Source organism: Syngnathus acus, chromosome 13, assembly GCF_901709675.1.
Source record: "Syngnathus acus chromosome 13, fSynAcu1.2, whole genome shotgun sequence".
Taxonomy (NCBI): Eukaryota; Metazoa; Chordata; class Actinopteri; order Syngnathiformes; family Syngnathidae; genus Syngnathus; species Syngnathus acus.
Window position 1 is genome coordinate 15379962 of NC_051098.1, and position 20154 is coordinate 15400115.

The following is a 20154-nucleotide window of genomic DNA, read 5'->3' on the forward strand; positions in this document are numbered from 1 at the left end:
TGGTGGGGAGGAGGAGGGTGGGTGCACCTGCTGTCCCGCGCCTCGCTGCAGTGAGATTTGGATCGCAACACAGCTCGGAGCGGAACACCTGCCGTCCAAGCCACACGCTTCCCAGGGCGGGGGTCCACAAAAGAACACGACATCCGGCAACGATGCCCCGTCCGAGCGGCGGAGGCGGCAGGTGCACCGGCACCCTTTTCTCGGCGTGCCTTCTCTCCGTGTGTCAAGCCCTGCGGAGCTGCGGGGAGGTTCAGTGCGCCGATGGCCAACAGTGCTGCACGGCAATCGTCGCCGGGAACGGGAGCGGCGCCGGAGGTGGCGGCGGTGGTGGAGGAGGAGGAGTCGGAGGCTCAATGGTTCGTTGCTGTAAGCTCCCGATGCACATCTTCTTCGACAACGTGGGCTGGTTCACGCGGAAGTTGTCGGGCATCCTTATTCTGTTGCTGCTCTTCGCCATGGGCTACTTCATCCAGCGGATTGTGTGCCCGAGACCGCGCCGCCACCCGCACCAGGACCGCGGGGAGGAGCCCTCGTTCTTCCACGGCCACGCGTCCGCCTCCCAAGACTCCCTGCTGGACCGCTACCCAGAGTGCAACCCGGTGGACTTCGCCTCGCCCAACTTGCCAGCCTACGACGAGGTCAAATATTTGCCCACGTACGAGGAGAGCATGCAGGAGATGCATCGGGACCGCTCCGACGACAACTTGTTGGCCGAAATCGAGACGAGCGGTCCGGGCAGAGGAAGGGCGGCCGGGGCGGAGGCTGGAGAGCACACACTGGATGTTCTGGAGGGGTCGGGAGGGCAGCAGCCCAGCCCAAGGACATCTCGGAACTCTGTCTGACGGAAACCACGTGCATTAAGACAATATCCTGTTATTATTTTTATTTGAATTTTACTCTCAAGTGCAATTTTAACACCGAATGTTGACAATAAAAAGAGAGACAACAATTGCCTTTTGTATGCAAATGAGCGCCTGGGTTATGTAAAATAAAGATAGAAATGATGCTCTTTGTGTTGAGACAAGCAAGTTTAAACCATTAATTGTGGATGTTGACAAAATTAGACCAAAATTTGCAGAAATCAATCAACTTCAATTTCGCTTAAAACTGCCGTCTACTAACATGAAGACTTCAGAGTCTCCTGTGTCTTATCCAGGAAGAAAGAGGAGGGGAGGAAGTGGGCGAGCAAGAACCATCATTCATTCTGCAAGCATTGCTGCCTAATGAAATATGAGGTGACCTTTTTGCAACAATCCCAAAACTACTCTTGACGCCGCATACATCACAGCGCTGTGATTTATGTCCTGCTTACGTGGATTAAATAAGCAGAATGCCATTTACTTAGTGAGTTAAAAAAAAAAAAAAAAAAGGTTTTCTCCTTTAGAGCATTTCACAATTCGAGGCCAGTCCGGTTTCTTTTTCAAAAGTGTGCAAAGCGGAGCGTGATGGCGGTGGCTCATGTAATCCAACACTGGCCGACCATGACTGATGGCCTTGCTCCGCCAGAGAGAAATCTGTGGGTGGATGGGGTTAGCACTTAGAAGCACAAATCCATGTTTAGAACCCACTTAAGGGCCAGATGAGAGGGGGAGTAACCCTCCCCACCAGCACCACCACCACCACGGCCCAAGAGAAAGTGGTCATTTTACGAGGCTTAAGAGGTGTGAACGCTGAGTGACTTTCTAACATGTGAGACGACATGAGCGTTCTCAAGTAGCTTACATGAAATTTTAACAGAGGGTCATATAAAACGGACATCTTCCCATGGCAGCACTGGGGCAGGGTTGAGTCTTCATTTTCCACAAATAAATGTCAAATATGGAGAGAGGCACAAGAACATAAATACAAAAAGTGTACGGCAGAACTTGGCATTGAATTTCATGTTAATCATTTTGACTATTTGTGTGGAATGTATTTTCTGATTGCTGCTTCCAGTTTTAATTGTTATTAAGAAAAAAATAAATAAAGGGACACCCGTTTAGTTCAATGATTTTTTTAAAATACATTTTCTTCTTGACTATAACCTGTAAAAATATCTATCATGTCCTATAAACACATCACAAAACAAGATTTAAGATCAACGGTGAGTCTGAAATGATGAGGAAGGCCACAATGGTGCATTTTGCTGCGGAAATGTCACGACTCCGCGGAAAGGTGCAAATGTCCGTCGTGTGTTCCCGTGTGGGAAGGCCGTATTATGAGTACAATGAAACCTAAGACTGGACAATTATTATCCACTTTGGGGACCGATAATCCCTAAATACCTCAAGAGTTTGTTTTTTCTCTAACTGTGGCTGGTCTCTCATCCATCTTGTATTAGGTGTATCATTCAGAAAGAATAGTTTTTTTGTTTTTACTGGACAGCCCGAGCCTTGGAGGGAATCAGAAGATTTCTCTTGACATTAACGCCGCTGGGCCAAGCTGCTCCTGACGGAGGCGTTTGCAGCTTTCTCTCTCTCTTTGGACAACTCCATCTCAATCTTGGCTTGGATTTTTTCCCAATCCACTTCAACCTGGGAGAAAGACAGCCAGTCAGAGAGCCAGGGAGAAACATCAAGAGAAGGCTAATTTCCTGAGCTCTATTGCCAGTATGGAACTGATTAAGGCCGCAGTGTTTGTATCAGATTGAACGTGTAAACCGTGAGTGAAAAGCTTGTAAACAACAGGAGACTGTTAGACCCCCCCCCCCCTCGACCCAATTGTTAAACTGCATGTGATTGCTGCCCGAATCAATTAATGTGAAGCAGCAAATACAGCGAGGCTGTTTCCGCTTACCCCTTTAGCGTATTGCAGGAACCTCTTATTGGTCTCCTTCCTGCCAAATGTCTGCAGGAACTTCTCCCGATAGGCCAGCACGGTGTCTACGTGGGTTTTGTGCTTGACTGCCAACTCAAGCGCTCTGGAAACACACCAACAAGGCTGAAGTTGAACCAACACACACAGAGAAACAGCTGCCCACCTCTCCCAGTTGAAGAGATCAATGTTGACTTGGATGGCTTGGTAGATGAGCCCCGCTTGCAAGAGAGTGGCCTCGGCCTCCTGGACCTGCCCGCTGAACAGCAGCAGGTGAGCCAAAGATGACTCCTTGGACGGCTGCTGCTTGATGAAGTTGATGTAATGCACTCGTGGTAACTGGGAAGCAAGAGGACGGGGGAGATGATGCGCGTCGGAGGAAACAACCAGGAAAAATCTCGCCGTGAAGCTCGCCCGCCACATGTTCATTCCAGAGTCGCGAGGAAAAAAAAAGCGCTACGCTGACGGATCCATTAATGGATGCTCTTACCTCTCTAATGGCAGCGTAGGCCATCTCCGCTGTGGTCAGCTCTCTGTTGGCTATCGCCATGGCAGCCAGACAAGCCCACAAAGACTCTTCCTGCATACAAGAGGAAGTGCGACGAGACTTCATTTTGGAACTTTGTGGCATCGGATCAAGCAGACCGAGAGAAACCCCAGCATGAGTTGGTTCCACTGTATTACACGCGTTGACATGACAGATGTGTGTAAGTGCTTTGTGTTTCTCTCATTCCAGAAAGTCTGACTGCCATTTTGGTGAAACCCACGTCAAACAAACAGACGTTCTCTTCACGCAACGCTTACGAACGTAAACAAATGTGTCACCGCTTTCGTCTCATTAAAAATGGAGCCCATCAGCTGGCCAAAGTCACCGCTGTGTATTCCTCCCTTTAATCACCGTCTATTACTACGACAAACGGCTCGAACGACAAACCGCCGGCCGGAAAACAACACCGTCATCGCTCGAGCAAATCAAACCAATCGCAGATGAGATTGTGTGTGTGTGTGTGTGTGTGTGTGTGTGTGTGTGTGTGTGTGTGTGTGTGTGTGCTTGCGCGCATCCAAACACGCTTTGCATCAATCTTTCGCGACAAATGGGATTCTGGGAAAAACCGCTGTGCCACCAAACTCTTAACAGAAGTACAGCTGCGGGGAAGGCTTTTAAAAAGCTCCCTTTATCCTCTTTGTCCCCGGCTCAGTTCTTGCTACGAGACACGAGTGGTTATCGTGTCATTGCTTAATTGAGCAAAAACAAAATAAAAAAATAAAAAGTCTCAGCCCTTGAGTCCATACGTGCATTCGGGGGTGCTGCGTGTTCAGTTACGAGTGAGCTCCACGGGGCCTCAACGCAGCAAACGGTGTCACCGGGCTAATTGAAGGCTAATTAAAGCCTGCTGCTCCGGGGCAATAAACCTGTCGGCTACCTTTTCAGTTCGTAGGCGAACGCCCGCGCGAGCGTGACGCGCACCGCGGGAAAGCCCGACGGTGCTCCAGCCACGTCGAGAGAAATAAGGATGTGGGGACGTCCGATATCTTACCTTGGCAAAGCGGCAGAGGCGCAGGGCGTCCTCCCAGCGTGCCGAGCTGCTGAATTCGTGTAGGAGCCCGGCGTATGGAGGCACGCTGGTGTAAAGCAAGGAGCCGTCGCGTTGGCGCAAGCGCACTTTGGTGTCCACGTAGCTGAGAATGTGCGGCGCGTGGCTGAACTCGCTTGGAAGCGAGAGGAGACGTGTCAACAAACAAACAAAACAAAAAAAAGATAATCACCATCGGAGTGTTACCTGCCATCTTTTGTGTAAAGTGTTTTGGGAAGCAGCTCCTTGTCGATGAAGACAGCATTGGGGTAGTACCAAACCGTGAACTGGTTGTCTTGGACGCCACACAGGACGTTTGCCGTGTTGTTCCAGGCCATGCTGTGGATCATGCTACCTACGACGCACGTACGACAACTGTGACAGTCGAAAGCGTAGAAAGATGTTTCCAGCTCGGATATGTTTACCGATTTTGCAGATTTTGGGCTCGCGTCCGAGGTAGCGCACAGAAGTGAGGTAAAGGTCGCGGTTCTTGTCGATCAAAGCGATTTTCCTTTCGGTGGATGGACCGCATTGGTCCAGAGCTATCTCCACCACTTCCAGCTGCATGCGGAGATAAAAAAAAAAGAAAAAAGAAAAAAGGGGGGAGTGAGTGACAGAAGCAAGACGTACGTTTGCACTGTGACCCGGCAGGCGTGCGCCTGTGTTTGAGTCACACGCACACACCCAGGCATCCGAGAAGAATGTGCGTGAACTTCTTTAGGAGCCAATGCGTGCACGCTTACGTTTGAGATGCTCAGACAGCTGGCTTCATCTCTGGAAGACAACGCCACGCTGACAGCAACTGATGCTACCTCCGATTCATTTGTGCTTTACTTGTCCCCCCCCATACAATGAACCCATCCCACCCTTGTGTAGGAAATACAGTGCGACCGTTTGATTTATGACATCAAAATGAACAAGAGGCAGCAGAGAAAGTCTTCATGTAATCACTTATACAGCTGAAGAATCTTTCTTTGTTTGTTTTTTCCTGTACAGGAGTGGGTGACTTCTGCTGAAGCATTTATGGATTCACAACACAAGGCTTGAAGGAGCCGTAAAATCTAAAAATTGACAAACCATATAGGCACCATCTACGAGTTGGCCAGACAGACTATTTTAGTTGTGCCACTCCCGCCGGAAAATAAGCTCGTTCACGGTCGGCTTGGGATACGCATGGTTGCATTGGTAAGCAAAATAGAAGATGGCTAGATAGTGGACTGAGTGTGATAAAAATGCCCACAGGGTCTGGATGAGAAAATTACATTAGGCCACCCGTGGTTGAATATGTGTGAATTATTTCTTTTTTTTCTTTTTCAAAACTGAAATTCAAGACTATTATTCATGTGCACTCAATTTAGCATATATATAACAAATCTGGCGACGTGTACTTATTTATATTGTGCACCAGGAGATTGTTTTTCCTCTTCTGTTTATAATCCTAAAAATAATCCCAGGAATCAGAAGTCCCTCCCACTGATGGATTTGCTTACCTTATGAGTCAGAGACTTCCCGTCACCGAGAGGTTTGCCGGTCAAGGCGTCAAAGAGAAGGATGACTAGTGAGAATTAAAAACAAAAATAAAAAAATGAAGAGGGTGCAATCATATTTATGACAGTGAACCTTCTCACCTTTTTCATCACACTTGTCACGGATGGCGATGGTGTCGTTACTGAGCGAGACGCACTGAGCATTGAGCATGTCAGCTCTCATACCAGGAAATTTAGGCGAGGAGATGAGTCGGCCCTCGTAGGAGAAAATATACAAGCCTGCCCCGTCCACCAGAAGAGCATGCCTGAGTGGCAGCGAGGGGAAGGAGAAAGACAAACAGAGTGAGTCGACTTTTATATGGGTGCGGTGCGGCTATTCATCGAATAAAACCAGATGGTCGTTAGGTAAAGGATTTTTATGCGCGTTAAAAACAGCAGCGACTTATTCGGCGTGACGTCGGAGGCTCGGCCGTGATTACAGAATGACAAGTAATCTAATTTAGCGGTCTGATGAGTGTCAGGGACACTGCGCTGGAGTGCTGCACAAGAGCTACTCCATAATAATCTGATTTTCCCGAGCGCTTACACTATCAGACTTATTACATGATGTACTTTGACTAAGCTATAGCGCCGGCTCCCGCGTGGATGTGTGCGTGTGTCCGTATGTGTGTAACGAAGCCTTGGAGAGGCGGTGAGTGGATCCTATGACCGTCTTCCACTCTCCTGATCCACCAGCTCGCCGGGATAAAGCATGCGTCTCACCTCTCGGCTTGCAGAATGAGGCTGACCGTTCCCTCCTTCAGGTCAAATATGAGGGGAGTGTTCCAGTTGCGTGTGCTGGCACAAACAAAACACACAAATTTGCGGGGCTATCATTATATAATATGAGATCATATCTAAAGGCGTTAGAATATTTCCTTATTGCAGGTGAGTGCATAGAAAGTGCAATTGTGAAATGGCACGCAAATAGGAGATCTTTTACTTCCTTTTTAAGCGAAACAGCTTCGCGGATGAGGAGCAGCGCTTCGCTTTGGCAGCGCATCATGTGTGAATTGATGTCCGTATAAGGCGGCTTATGTTAACTCTCAAAGTGGAGTCACATTATATGCCGGGAAATGGGTTTGAAAAATGGTGGAAGTGGGAACGGAGGATGCGCCGACTGTGTGAAGTGCTCACTTGTAGATGTAGCACTGAAGGGATGTGGCGACGACCAGGTGCCCGAAAGCCAGCGAGGCTTTGATGACTCGATCTCTGAACTCCAACACGTCCACCGCATCGTTCATCACATTCCTTACCTGTGGGGGAAAAAAAAAAAATACATATAGAATGGCACATGAAAGATTGGCGTATGTTTTATTTATATACACAGGAAGCAGTAGATCATATATTCGAGCATACGTCGGCTAGATGCGGTCAGACATTTTTATCTGCTCGGAATGTCCCCGATAGATAAATACTTCCCTCGCAGCTCGCTCTGAATGAATGAAAGGGCTTTTTTCCAGCGCCAGGTGAAAGGTGGAGTTATTTTTACAGCTTTACAAATCTTCCTCTTCTGCCCCCTCCGGCAAGGCAAATTTACAAGCAACACAAGCAAGAATTAAAAAAACAACAACATTAGACCGCAAGGTGGTAAATTTAGCCGGCTGATTCACAAACCACTGGCAGATGTGCACGTTTAAAGCAGCCCGTGAGGAGGAAAGGCGGAGGAGGGAGACAGAAAAGTGCCTGGCAGGCTGAAAATAAAGTGGCCGATGACCCGCGTTTGTTTGGCTTACACAAACTGCACTCAGTAAAGATGCCTGATCCTGTTTTTTTTTTTTTTTTTTTAGGTGTGTATCCCTTTTCTATGGACGTTTGGGCATGTTAAATGGGTGTAAATGCTACTTTGTGGTCAGCTTGACTTTAAACGGTACAAAATAGTAGAGTAAAGGAAGGCAGCTAGACAGGGTAGCCATTGTCATTGCCTGGCGAACGGGCAGGGGCTAAATATAATATATGGCTACAAGAAGTCTGTTTTTTTTTTTGCATATGTATGCAAGTGAAGCACGTGAGGTATACAGGCACATTGTAATGGCATGACCGACAAAAACTAGCCAAAATAAATTCTTAATCGAGATGATAATGCTCAATTGTAAGCCAAGACACAGTTAATCGGAGGTGCATCGTTTAATCGACGATTAACCGGTCATCATATTCATCAATAATTATTCTGATCATATAGAGACCCCCAACTTTTTTTTCCCTTTTTGCCTTCACATTTAAAAGAACGATCTCGCCACACTCGCATCAAAATCTTACGTCATCCTCCGCAAAGGCAGGACGGGCTACAAAAAACAATTCTGCACTCGTCACTTTTGTTCAACCTTGGCTGAGATCTGTGCTTATTCAAAAAGTCATGCTAGAAGTTTTAATCCATCTGTTGTGTTGAATCTCATTTCGTTTGGCAGCCACAGTCAACGAAGTGTCCGTTGAGTGTGTGTGTGTGTGTGTGTGTGTGTGTGTGTGTGTGTGTGTGTGTGTGTGTGTGTGTGTGTGTGTGTGTGTCTACCTGCATGGTTTTCCTCTTGGTGAGGCTGATCATAAAGTTGTTCCACTCCCAGTGCTGCTCCACCACATTGGCAAAGATGACATGGCCGTTCCCGCAGGCCCCGGCCACCTGCGTGCCGTCAGCAGACCAAGCCAGGCTGAACACGCTGCCCGTGTTGGGTTTCTCCAAAGCGTAGGACCACTGCCAGGAGGGGGGGGAGGAATATCATCATTAACGATGATGGCCGCAATTTCTTTTGGGAGCGCTTGGAAGCAAATGGAGGTTTATGGAGGAGGTGAGCGGTGGAGTGAGAGCAGATACCCCGTGCGCATAATGTAAACGCTGCTGGAAACAAGTCCCAGCCAGTCAATCAGCGAGCCGTGATGAACTGCGAGACATTGAAGGCGCGCTCGGCCCTGCCAAGTCCAGCGGTTGTGCTCGTAAACATACGCTCTGCTATCCTCATTTATCATGTGTGCAGGGTGCACGGAGAAAAGCACCAACGGGGGTCTGACTAACAAAACATTTTTTTTGTTTTTTTTTAATAGGAATTGATTTAGTGGTGAAGCCTAAGGGAAGAGTAGCTCCATATAGGTGTCACATGTCAGAAATACTAACATCCTTTAAATAACAAAAATGAAACATGACTACAATCAGCCTTTATTTGGAGCTGAGAGCTGTGCCAGGGTTGCCTCACCTGTCCCACAAGCAGGAACCTTGAAACCTTCAACTAGCCTAAAACGTAGCCCTTTTCTGGCAACGGTGGGCGGACAAGTGCAGCTCAGCGGGCCAAGAGTGGAGAAAAAGAACCTCAGTGTGTTGCCGGCGGGATGCGAGGTGTGGCCTTATTTCCGGCACCTCGCTACAGGTTAGCTGCTTTGATCTGCTCTGCGTGTTCCTCAGCTGGCTTCCCTCCCACGTCATATTGAGACCAAAAATAGTGGCGGCAAAAATAAGAACGACGCTGCAATGTGGACAAGAGACACTTTGTTACACTTAAATGGAATGGCCTTTTAATTGCGTCCCAGCTCACGCATTGCCGCAGGGACTATTTTTCTTATTCACTTTTTTTTTTTGACATTCACAACACGAGTGGAGTCGTGTTCGGGGAGGCTTCGACGATAATGATGGACGTCATTTATTCTGCAGCTAACGTCTTGAGATGGCCCACTCTGTGTTAAAGCACCCAAGGGGGAAAGGGGAAGGGGGATGTCTTGATGGATGCAGCTGGATGCGTCCACCAGATTGTAATGAAGCAGGACATGTGATACCTGCCAAAAAGGAGTGCTGCTGGATTCACGCTTACCTAATGCTTTTAACACATTGAGCCGTTTTACTCCCCCAAGAGTCGGCCAACAAATCGGCATTTGAGTGTGTGTGCTGGCGCATCGCTGCGTGTAAAAAGAGAAGAGGGGGCGTCGTCTTAGGTGCGGACAATATTTATGTGCATACGTGACTCTATATGTGAAGAATAGAAAAGTTTTAAGATTTAACTATAGGGGGAGTGTGGACAAATGGACAGAAAGAAGAGGACAAGTGGGGTTGGGAGGGGGGGAGTCGTCTCGCTGGTCACCGAACCCCTCGACTTTCTATAATGGGCAGCTTTGTGGCCAGAGGGAAGGTGACAGACATGACGTGTTGCCCAGCCGAGGGGAGAGAGCAGGGTGGGAGTGGGGGGGGGGATCCCTCAAACTCACAATGAACTCATAGAGGTCGACGACGTATATACAGCATCGCTTTGCAGACAAACATACACATGCAAGTGTTTGTGTCGCGGCAGAAGACGAGGTCTGGTAATCCTACGCTTGAGACCATCGCTCCAGTGAGCAGAGGGAAGAAAAAAAAAACAAAAAAACACCCACGCATACATCCTGTGTGTGTTGACGCATGTGTGTTAATGTGACTCAGACGCGCATACGTTAGTTGCGTGTAGGTGAGAAAGCCTGGAGTGCTGAGCTGCAGAAATGAACCTCTGGGATGCGGGAGTGTTACAGAAAATAATGCAGTGATGCCACTTGAGCATCTTCCCTCATTCACCATATTTGACAGAGGATCAGTCACCTCCGACATGTTTATAATTATTATTTTTTATATTTGCTTCCAGTTAATAACTGTCATATGCATTATTAAGTGGAAAAATTATTTTAATTGAATTAATTATACTTCTATATTACAATTCAAATAATTCCACAACAATCTCCGCCTCATTTGCTGACACCCACGTCAGTCACCAGGGCTCGGCCCCCGCCCTTTAAAGCAATAAACACACAAAGTCATAGATAGGAAAACATGATGATGGTGACCCCAAGCGGGCAAAATTATGATATCCACCTCACACGCATACGGATTTGATCACGCAAAATCAATGTTTATATAATATTCAAATAATCGATTCATAGACTACTTTATCAGCCCTATACAATAATACTACCAATGATAAATCAGCAAAGATGTTTTTGTGTTTTTAGTTCTGCTCCAAAATTAAATTAGTTGCTCTTAGTTTCGGCTTGCATGGTTCATGCTAATGGGGGTGGGGATGGACCGGTCTGGAACTGAGGCCAGGAAGGGGTTAATGGCACATGTCTTCACTAATAGCTCCCAGTGGAGCGATCTGCTGATTCAGGCCCATTATTTCTTAGGCATTAAATATGTCTGTCGGCGACCACTCAGCGCTGCGCCGTGCACTGATGCACAACAAAATGCTAATCGGACAAAGGGTCAAGAGACCTCCCCACCTCTGATTCTCACGTTGCCCTTCATCTCTGTCACTCCTGTCACTCTGAAGAAAATACTTTCAACTGCTATTAGTGTTAATGGGTCGGCCCTTCAAACCCCCGCTTTGAATACTCAAGCCCGAAGAAACGTTAAGTGTAGTAAGATGATAACTACAAGGCTATTAGCCTCCAGTAGTGCCAGACCTGATTCATTTTATTAGACCGGTGTCATTGGTAAACCAGGCTATGGGCGTTTTTATTTTGATTGTTTTTGCATCGTTTTAACCGTCTATAAATCTTTGCTCGATAAATAACCCCAAGGACAAACATTTGAATGACACTCTGCAAAAACACGGCTCTGAGGTGTCACTAAAAATTCATGCATTATTCAAAGAGAATTTAAGAAAGTGGTGAAAAGGGCACAATGATGACAAGGCCAAGCTAAAATCCGTGGATAGATTTCCGCTTTACCCAGAATACCCCCCGACTACCTTTCCCACAGATTTTAATTAGCTAGGTTTTGCCTAATCTAAAATATCAAAACAACGTAAAAACACAACTTCCTCACAACACTCATGTACATCTACGCTAAGACGAGCTACGTTACTTGTTAGCCGAGTATTGCGCGATTAGGAGCCAAACTAGTGGAGGGTTAACAGCCTTACATAAATCACAACAGCTGGACGACGCTCAGCGAAGCCAGCTGGCTTGAGTTTGCCTGCGGGGCTGTGTGCGCGGGACAGGACCTGGCAGTGCAGGTACAGAGCGTAAATCCTCGCACACAATAAACACAACACATATGTGCGAGTATAATAGACACTAGACATATATACAAGTATCTGGCCATAAACAGACGGTGTGTATGAAAACGCTGACACCAGAGCTTCTTTTTTAAGACCGAACTGATTGTGTAAGGTGCGAGCGTGAGGAGGAGTTGGGACGATTTAAAAATTGTTTTGAGGCGGCTTTGGATAAGGTTTCATCGATCTTTTGGGTGGGGAATACGGGGGCTTGTAAATGTCAGCTCGCAGTGACCCCTCAACTCAAAACGGGGTTGGCTACAAAGATAAGAAGCGTTATGGACTATGTCCGGAACGGCTGAGACCCGTACGTGTTGATTGGGAACCATGAGTATTAATTTTATTTGCTAAGCATTCAGTAAAAAAAGGGCAATTGGACACCGCAAAGGAGTCAACTTAGCATTAGCAAGCTTGTATGAGACAATACAGATCATTTACTCGACCAAATCAAGAAAAAAAATGGATTTTACCATTGGCCTTGGATCCTAAAAGTTGAGGTAAGCAATTTTAAACTAAAAAGGATGACCTGCTCTGTCAACGTCTGTTCTCCCCCCCCCAAAAAACCTTTCAATTTGAGTCGGGGAGGAAAATAACGCCACGTGGGGTAGTACAGTTCTACATCTGTTCAAGTCCTCAATATTCAGTACACCGAGTACACTTGCCATCTTCAGTGGCACACATCAGCAACGAACCGACGTCTTCAAAGTGGAGGAGGACGAAGCGGGGGTAGTTCTACAAATGTCCGGCAGATAGGCCGGACTCTTGTGACTGCAGAGTGGCACAAGTTGGGAGCTTTGTCAAAGAAAAAAAAAGGTGGGGGGGGGGGGCAAGCGAGAGAATAGATAGAGCAGGAGAGAAAGCACAAGGGAGTGAGTAAGAGAGAGGGCAGGAGGGAGGGAGGGAGAGAGAGAGAGAGTAATGATCTGCACATGGTTTCATGCTGAAGCCTCAACATAGTAACCATAGACACATGCTGGGGCCTCCTGGGACTCATCAGCAATACACAGCTGTGAGCTGGACAGCAGAATTCTATTAGCACCAACTATGCACACATGTGCTTACAATCTCTCGCAAACACACACACGCACACAATTTCGGTATTTGGTTATGGTTCGGGACGCCGCAAAGGGTTAAAAACTAACTAGACCCTTTAGCTAACTTTAACACCATGTCGAGAAAGTGTCAAGATGGGATAAAGTACTTGTCGTTTGATCGGGTAATTATGTAAGTCGGTAGGGACTAAAGGGATGCTTCGACTTACAAGTTGAATTTGTTTCCTGACCGCGCTTGTATCTCAAATCAACTCTGCAAAAGTAAAAATCAGTTCCAACACTTCACATGGCAAAACACCAAAACGTTTGTTATTTAAAGAAATACAGCACTCTTAAAAAGAAATATAAATAATTTTGATTATTTGAATATTTGTCCATTTTCTTGTCGATTAATCGGATTTTTAAACACGTTTTGATTTCCATCTCATTAAAAAAAAAAGGGCACTATTTCACATTGAGGGTGCACAAAGTCAACTGAGTGATGGGGGAGGTTCATTAGCCAAATAATCGGTGGAATAATTGATGGGATAATCGATTCTTTAAAAAAAAAAAAAATCGTTAGTCACAGCTCTTGATGGAAGCCAAATCTCACACATACATGTACCTTCATGTGCTGTGACTTTAAATGGCGCGGCCAAGTGAGTATCATCTTTTCTTCTCTCTCTCTCTCTCGCTCTGTGGTGCGCAGCAGCTGTCTCTCTTTCTTTCTTCGGCAACCGTTACGTTCCAAAAACTTCACTGGCACAATCACTTGCTCTTTTTACTATCTAACTCGGGAGCCATGCTGAAGAATAGTTTGCAGCCAAACAATAAAAATAAACAAAAAAAACAATCATAGCTGTTTGAAATAAGTTAGGCATCGAGTGAAATGTTAATGCTGTGGTTTTACTATTCGAATCCACCACTAAGGGCTAAGTGGGGCAGTGACCCACCAAAACCAAAAGATGGCGCTCTGATTAGAAAAAATAAATGCTTTCTGTGCATGGCAGCTAACATCCAGACATTTATCCAGTCCTAATGGAGGTTTGAGTGTCATTGTCTTTGCAAAGGAACATTTTTTTCCATCCACCAGCAGACAATGTCAATGTCTATTTGTGTGCCAAGAAGTGGGACAAACACACACTCACACACACAGTGCTTAATGAACTCAAAGTTGGCAGCAAAGTTTGAAAAGATACACAAGTTGCTAAAGTCCTATTCTCCAGCCGCATTGGTTACCCAGTGACACCCTCTTTACACCTTTTCATCGCCTCTTTTTCTGCGAGTGTGACATGTTTGTTTAACAAGTGGCGCTTGTGCTTTGGCCAAGAATGATGAATTTGCCAGCGGGGCCGAGAGCTGGGGCCTTTGAAACGGTGGTGCAACAACACAGAAACTTGAGGGAAGGAGAAACCGACATCTTTTATGTTACACCCAGCCTTGGTGCATAGGCCAACTTTACAGGATCTATTGCACAGCCCCCTCCAAAAAAAAAAACTCCTAACGTCTTTTTCATGATGCCCTCGCTTTTGGTTTCTAACAAGGCTGGCCTTTAGCACAACTCCAGAGAGGTGTAAAAGTAAAAGCATGTCAAAAAAAAGAAAGAATCTTATGAAAACTCCCGTTATGTGCACAGACGCAAACACTTTTTTTTGTTCACATGCTTGCACAAAGCATCGGGATCTACCATCAGCAAAAAAAAAAAAAAAGATTCAAAGTATCTTAAATTTCGTCTGGATGATAGTGAAGTCTCCGAAAACAATGTTAACATTCGCCGGCTGCGTCAAAATGTGCGACAGAGAAAAGCAGAATGTGCTGCTCTGCTCTCGTCCTACCAGGGAGCAACTTCGACTCTGCCAAGAAGAAGAAAGGGGAGTGCAGAAAGCAAGAAATAGGAGGCAGGAGCAGAGACTTGTAAGGGGAGGGAGCTGGGTCGAGCAAAAAAAGGAGGGAAAGAGAGGGAGAGGAGTGGCCCTGTACTGTAGCCTGGAGGGGAGGGGGGGGGGCTGCTCTGCTGCTGACTCAGGATTCTCTTTGTTTGACCACACTCCCTCGCTCTCGGTCTACTTCTCAGTTACACACACTCCCAAACATACGGCGCTTTTTCTTTCACGTGACGTTTTTCTTTTCATCCAACCAGTACTAATTATTTCACTTTGTCGACCCCCTCCCCCTGTTTTTCCAACCCCTTATTATGCGTTTCTTTTCGCTTCCTCACCTCCCACAATAAAAGCCCCCCCCCCCCCTTCTCGTGTGATGAAAACAGATAAATGCGCGCTGACTAATAAATCTGCAGCGGTTTCTTTTGGCGTTTCATGCACCACCAACGGTGGCTCACTCTGCGCCGTTTTATTCCCTTCCAGCGGCGGCCGTGTCCAGATGTGGGTTGGCGGCTGGCATCAAACCGCGGGTCAGGTATAAGCGCCCCTAATGGAAGAGTTATTGGAGGAGAAGACAGGGGTGAACGCAAGCATGTCACACAGGATGAGAGGCTACACGGCCAACAAAAACGAGTCAATGCTGGCTGAGGAACAGAGAGAGTCAGCATGTGAAGTCACGTTTCCACCAAGCGGCTCAGTTTAGGATTGGTAATAATGTTTTTTCTTTTTTATTTCCTTCCACAATGTGGTGAGTAGAGGGGATGGCTACGTGCGTATCAACACACTGCTATGAACTCAGATGCTTCCGATTCAGGGCTGTGACGATTAATCGAATCGGTTGAATAATGAGATGTCCCCCACACGTGGGAAAGGACAGTTGTAGATGCGAGTCAAACACAGTGAGCACGTTAACGCAAAAAGTTGCTACTGACCACCGCATGCTAATCTTCATAGGTCCCGCCGCCTTCTAAGTTACATGCATGTGGATAGTTCTGAGTACTTTATACTTGTGATTTTTTTTCCGTTCAAATACATCTACAAATGTAGGCTTTGAAATGTTTAAGTATGTTTTAATGATCTGAAATGTGTTTAAAGTGGGTAAACCTTTTTTTCGGTTTGTTAATTAGGGGTTAGGGAAGGCCATAAACGGAGTTTCATATAAGCACACCACAAAACGACTTACTGGACAGATTTGTTGCCAGAAACTGACATTTTCTGTCAGCAAAGTACAATTTCTTTACTTGTATGAATCGAGTTTCTCATGTTGAAAACGTCTTTCGAGTTGCAGCCACCTCTGGGGGGAAAAATAAAAATCCCCGGTCATGATAACCGTCCTCTTGTAAAAGCTGAAAATTGCGCAGCGTAAACGAATCATAAAATAGCTAAAGTAAACAGAAGTTACATTTATGGCATGGTCGTACAGTCGAGTGTGGGGGGAAGAAAAAAAAAAAAAAAAAGTGTCGTGGAGGGAAGAGGGAAAAGGGGCGGAGAGAGTATCGGGAATGGGTTGGGGTTGGGGGTAGGGGCGCAAGTGGGAGATCGCCTGGCACAATGAGTCCTACTTGTTAGCCAGTGGCAGTGTCAGAGATCGTGACAGGGTCCAGACGCTAGACACCAGCTGCAGCGCCTCGTAAATAGAGCGCTGTCTCGCAGGCACATTTGCACGGCAGCGGCGGCTGCGCACGCACGCACGCACGCAGCAGCCAGGCATGCGGGCACATGCTTATACGAAGGGAGGCACACAGACACTGACTTATTGTTTCTCCCCCAATCTTGTAAAAAAAGAAAAAAAAGGGACAGTGGACCCCTTTGTATCGTGTCTTGTTAAAGCTCCCGTGAAGAGAAATAAACTCCGCATGAACAAAAAAAACAAAAACAAAAAAAAACCTCAATCTTAAGGCAATGAATATATAACAACAATCGTGCATTTAATGATAACGAGAATTTTCTGGGAAAACAAAATGGGCCGGGCGCCCCGGGTGTACTTTTAGCTCAATGTAAACTTCGCCTCTGGACGCTACGCCGATGTGATAATAACAAGGGGGGGGAGAGGAGAGCTGGAGCATTTAAGCTAAGAGAAGAGTGGAGCCGGACAGGAGATGAAGGGGTTAAACGTGCAGCGCCAATCCTGCTGAGCCAGCAGTCGTATTCAAAGTGCAAGGTTTCATTGTATCACATACAGAATGAAACTCCTTCCCATTAGTCATGCTCGTAAGTTTAAAAAAAAAAAAACACTGTCTCTGTGTTTAAATTCACACCCGCAATTATTGTGACTAAATTCACACTGAGATGGAGTGACCTAGTCCTTTTTTTTTCCCCTCAATTCCACACTCCTTCTTTATCGGCAAGCCTCCCACGCCACGCTACAGTACACGCTGTCTCGGAGGAGCTTTAGGGAGGAGAAGGCAAGCGTGCCCTTCCTCCAGTTCAAGCAGGGTAGAGCCATAATCACTCCCTCCTCTCGTCCTCCCTCGTCTTCATCCTCGGGACTGCCTCGGGCGAGGCGCACCAAAAGGAAAGGCGAGTGGCCCTGTCGTTTGAATATTGGGACCGATCGACCGCATAAACAAAGCCATAATAAGGAAGGGTGAGGTGACTTGGACGGTTGCAAAAAATAACGACAAATTGTATTCGCTGCTGCCCGTTTATAGTTTTAATGGTACACTCGTTTATATTTGGTCTGGAGCAAAAAGGAAAATTGATACAAGCTGGCCTCATTTGAATGATTTCATCAAGTTTGCTGAAACAATCTGGAAGTTTTTCCACAACCTACTGTAATGCCCCCTCGTTCAATGTAACTTAAAACCATAAGAGACTTCCCCAGACTCCTTCAGATATTTATATTCTATGAGTGATATTATCATAACCTCTCTGAAACACCGTACCCTTCTTAAGAATATATATGTTGGCTCAGATGTTCCCCAGCTTTTTTTCTTTTTTTACATTGGAGGGAAAGTTACCATTTGATCCTAATTAAGTCAAAACGGAGCATGAAATGCCGTGTGATCGGCACACCAAAACACGCTGTTTGTTTTCATTACAGCACGTTCGATGCGGCGCACAGTCCTTGACATCTACATGTAAACTCAAAGAACAGCAACACGAGACATGACTCACGCGACCTACACAGTTCCTGGCCAGATGTTTGACGAGAATAAAACAATTATCGGTACCATTTCCCCAATGTTGCTTCATCTGGAGTTACGAGCGCACACTCGCAGCCGACAACGAGGCACTCTGAATTTGGTTGTCAGACTTTGCATGTGTTTTCAAGAATTATCTCCAAAAAAATGAAACTCTGCTTTTGTGTGTGCGCGTGTGTGTGTAAGTGAGACTGCTCCACTACGAAGTTAACAGTCACCAAGGGTGGCAATTAAAGTATTTTCTGAATGATAGAGGATATAAATTACGTGCTTACCCCGGTTTTGTCGCATAGTCGCAGAGTGTTGAAGGAGCCCACGGCAAACACTTCTCCATCTGGAGCCCAGGACAAGGAGGTGACCGGGTAGTCGTGTGACAGCGAGAAGTATAGCACACGGCCAAAGCTGTCCCACACCTGTTGACGAGGCAAGAGGGATTTTTTTTTTTTTTTTTTTGCGCAGAGACAAAAACAAAAGCGGACAAAATCTGACCTTGTATTTACAGTCCTCTCCTCCCGAAAGTATGAGGTCATTGACGGAGTTCCAGTCCACTTTGAGAATGACCCCGTCGTGCGCCTTCCACTAGAGAGAGACAGAGATCACAACTCAGCATTACTGTCATCACATTGCCTGTTAAAGCGCAAACGCGGAATGTTTGACACACTGGGGGGGGATTTGTTTTTTTTATGATGTGTAACGGTGAGCAGGCATTATCTCGCCGTTACATTTCTTCTCTGGCTACACACCTGCTATCTTCCATACGAGACTAAATGGGCCAGATGGGGAAGCAAGCAACATAAATATTCATGGCCGTCATTTAGAGCTACGGCAAAAAAATAAATAAATCATGCTGAGCTATATGATGTGCACATTTATTTTCATTGTGATCAGCTATTTGAAAATACCTGTATGACTTTTGCGCTGGGTTGCAGAGGTTTGATGACCAGGTGTCGACCTGATGTATAGAGAATCCTCTCCGAATCCGGGCCCCAGGCCACAGAATACACGGGAGAGCCTGTAAGAAGCCCCCCCCCCAAACAAAAGAGACTTTTTTGCCGATTTTCAACCCAAGACAAACAGACGGCTGTTACTGAGCGAATGCACATGAATTTACAGTCTGGGATGCATACATGTCTTTTCCCGTATTTGACAAAGGAAAATTGAACTCTTTTGGCCACGGCAGCGACCAGAACACCTCACTGTCCCTCGGGGGGTTCTCGTCATCATTCGGCAGATAGAAGTCACGGCAGCTGTGCAAAGCCGCCTAACCTCCGCAGAATAGACGCGAGTGTGTGGTTTTACGAGTCGAGGTTGCGGATACGCACGTGCAGAATGCGGGCTGACATTTAACCCCGCTCCAGGTGCGCGCGGTTTCTCACAAATGCAAACGAATGATGACGGAAACGAGAGTGGGGAGGGGCTGAGAGAAGCGACTCATTCTTGCTTGTTTTAAATGTTGTCTAAGTGGAGAAAAAAAAAACAGTGTTGTACTTTTGTGTGCGAGTGAACTTTTGTGGCTCTGAAGTGCAGCAACACCTGCAGTGATCTAAGAGCCATGTGGACGAGGGCCCATCTCTGCAGTGGTGCTTCGCGATCCAGGTGTTTAACACATCTGTGGGTCTGTTCGGCATCCCACAACCCAGAAGCTCATGCTTTAAACAGCCCCTTCAGGAGGAGGAGGAGGAGGGGGGGCGTTCCACAATATATAGTGGATCTGAATTTGTCATTACCCCTTGCCAAGTTTTTCCATTTAACGGGAGTGTGCCATCCATTTTCCAAAAAGGCCTCCAACGGTTAATAATTAATAAGCCCAGAAGCCCAATTGATCAGTTAAACAAGTGAGCCGAGTGTAATGAAAACTGGATTGAGATGTGTTTCATTCATCGGGAGTCTCTCGGTGAGGCGTTTAAAAAGTTCCCAATGAAGGTTTTGAGACGTTATGATGAATCTTATGAGACTGAAGCTCAGGGAGCATTAACTCCACATGTTATGAGACAAGAGGAGGAAATGGAAGCTATTTCAACACAGGACGTGACTTTACTTCTATCTCGCTATGTAAATTTTTTTTTAAAGGTCACTTTTTTATTGCTTTCAACCAAACGACTAATTCTTCAAATCGACATTCACTATCTAACTTACCTTGGTTTGCTAGTGTTGAGCGTAGCATGCCACTTTTGGACCAGTTCTTGATCTGCCCATCTTCTCCAG

At 46.3% G+C, this 20154-nt stretch overlaps 2 protein-coding genes across 3 annotated transcripts in view; one reads left to right on the top strand and one right to left on the bottom strand.

Annotated features, from left to right (window-relative positions):
- LOC119132300 (uncharacterized membrane protein C3orf80) lies at positions 1-1845 on the top strand. The gene has a single exon (XM_037267440.1). It carries the CDS (start codon positions 153-155, stop codon positions 840-842), a length of 690 nt encoding a protein of 229 aa, XP_037123335.1. The 5' UTR covers positions 1-152; the 3' UTR covers positions 843-1845.
- ift80 (intraflagellar transport 80 homolog (Chlamydomonas)) overlaps positions 1372-20154 on the bottom strand; it is a 27046-nt gene continuing 8263 nt past the window's right edge. For both annotated transcript variants that reach the window (XM_037267431.1, XM_037267430.1), the window contains exons 5-20: positions 20086-20154; positions 18852-18961; positions 18439-18528; positions 18225-18362; positions 8403-8582; positions 7031-7149; positions 6617-6691; positions 5996-6159; positions 5858-5922; positions 4793-4928; positions 4575-4722; positions 4332-4503; positions 3284-3373; positions 2960-3132; positions 2776-2899; positions 1372-2513 (exon numbers count right to left, since the gene is read on the bottom strand). In XM_037267431.1, the coding sequence (XP_037123326.1) occupies positions 2403-2513; positions 2776-2899; positions 2960-3132; positions 3284-3373; positions 4332-4503; positions 4575-4722; positions 4793-4928; positions 5858-5922; positions 5996-6159; positions 6617-6691; positions 7031-7149; positions 8403-8582; positions 18225-18362; positions 18439-18528; positions 18852-18961; positions 20086-20154 (1964 nt within the window). In that variant the 3' untranslated portion in view covers positions 1372-2402. The remainder of the gene's footprint in view (positions 2514-2775; positions 2900-2959; positions 3133-3283; positions 3374-4331; positions 4504-4574; positions 4723-4792; positions 4929-5857; positions 5923-5995; positions 6160-6616; positions 6692-7030; positions 7150-8402; positions 8583-18224; positions 18363-18438; positions 18529-18851; positions 18962-20085) is intronic.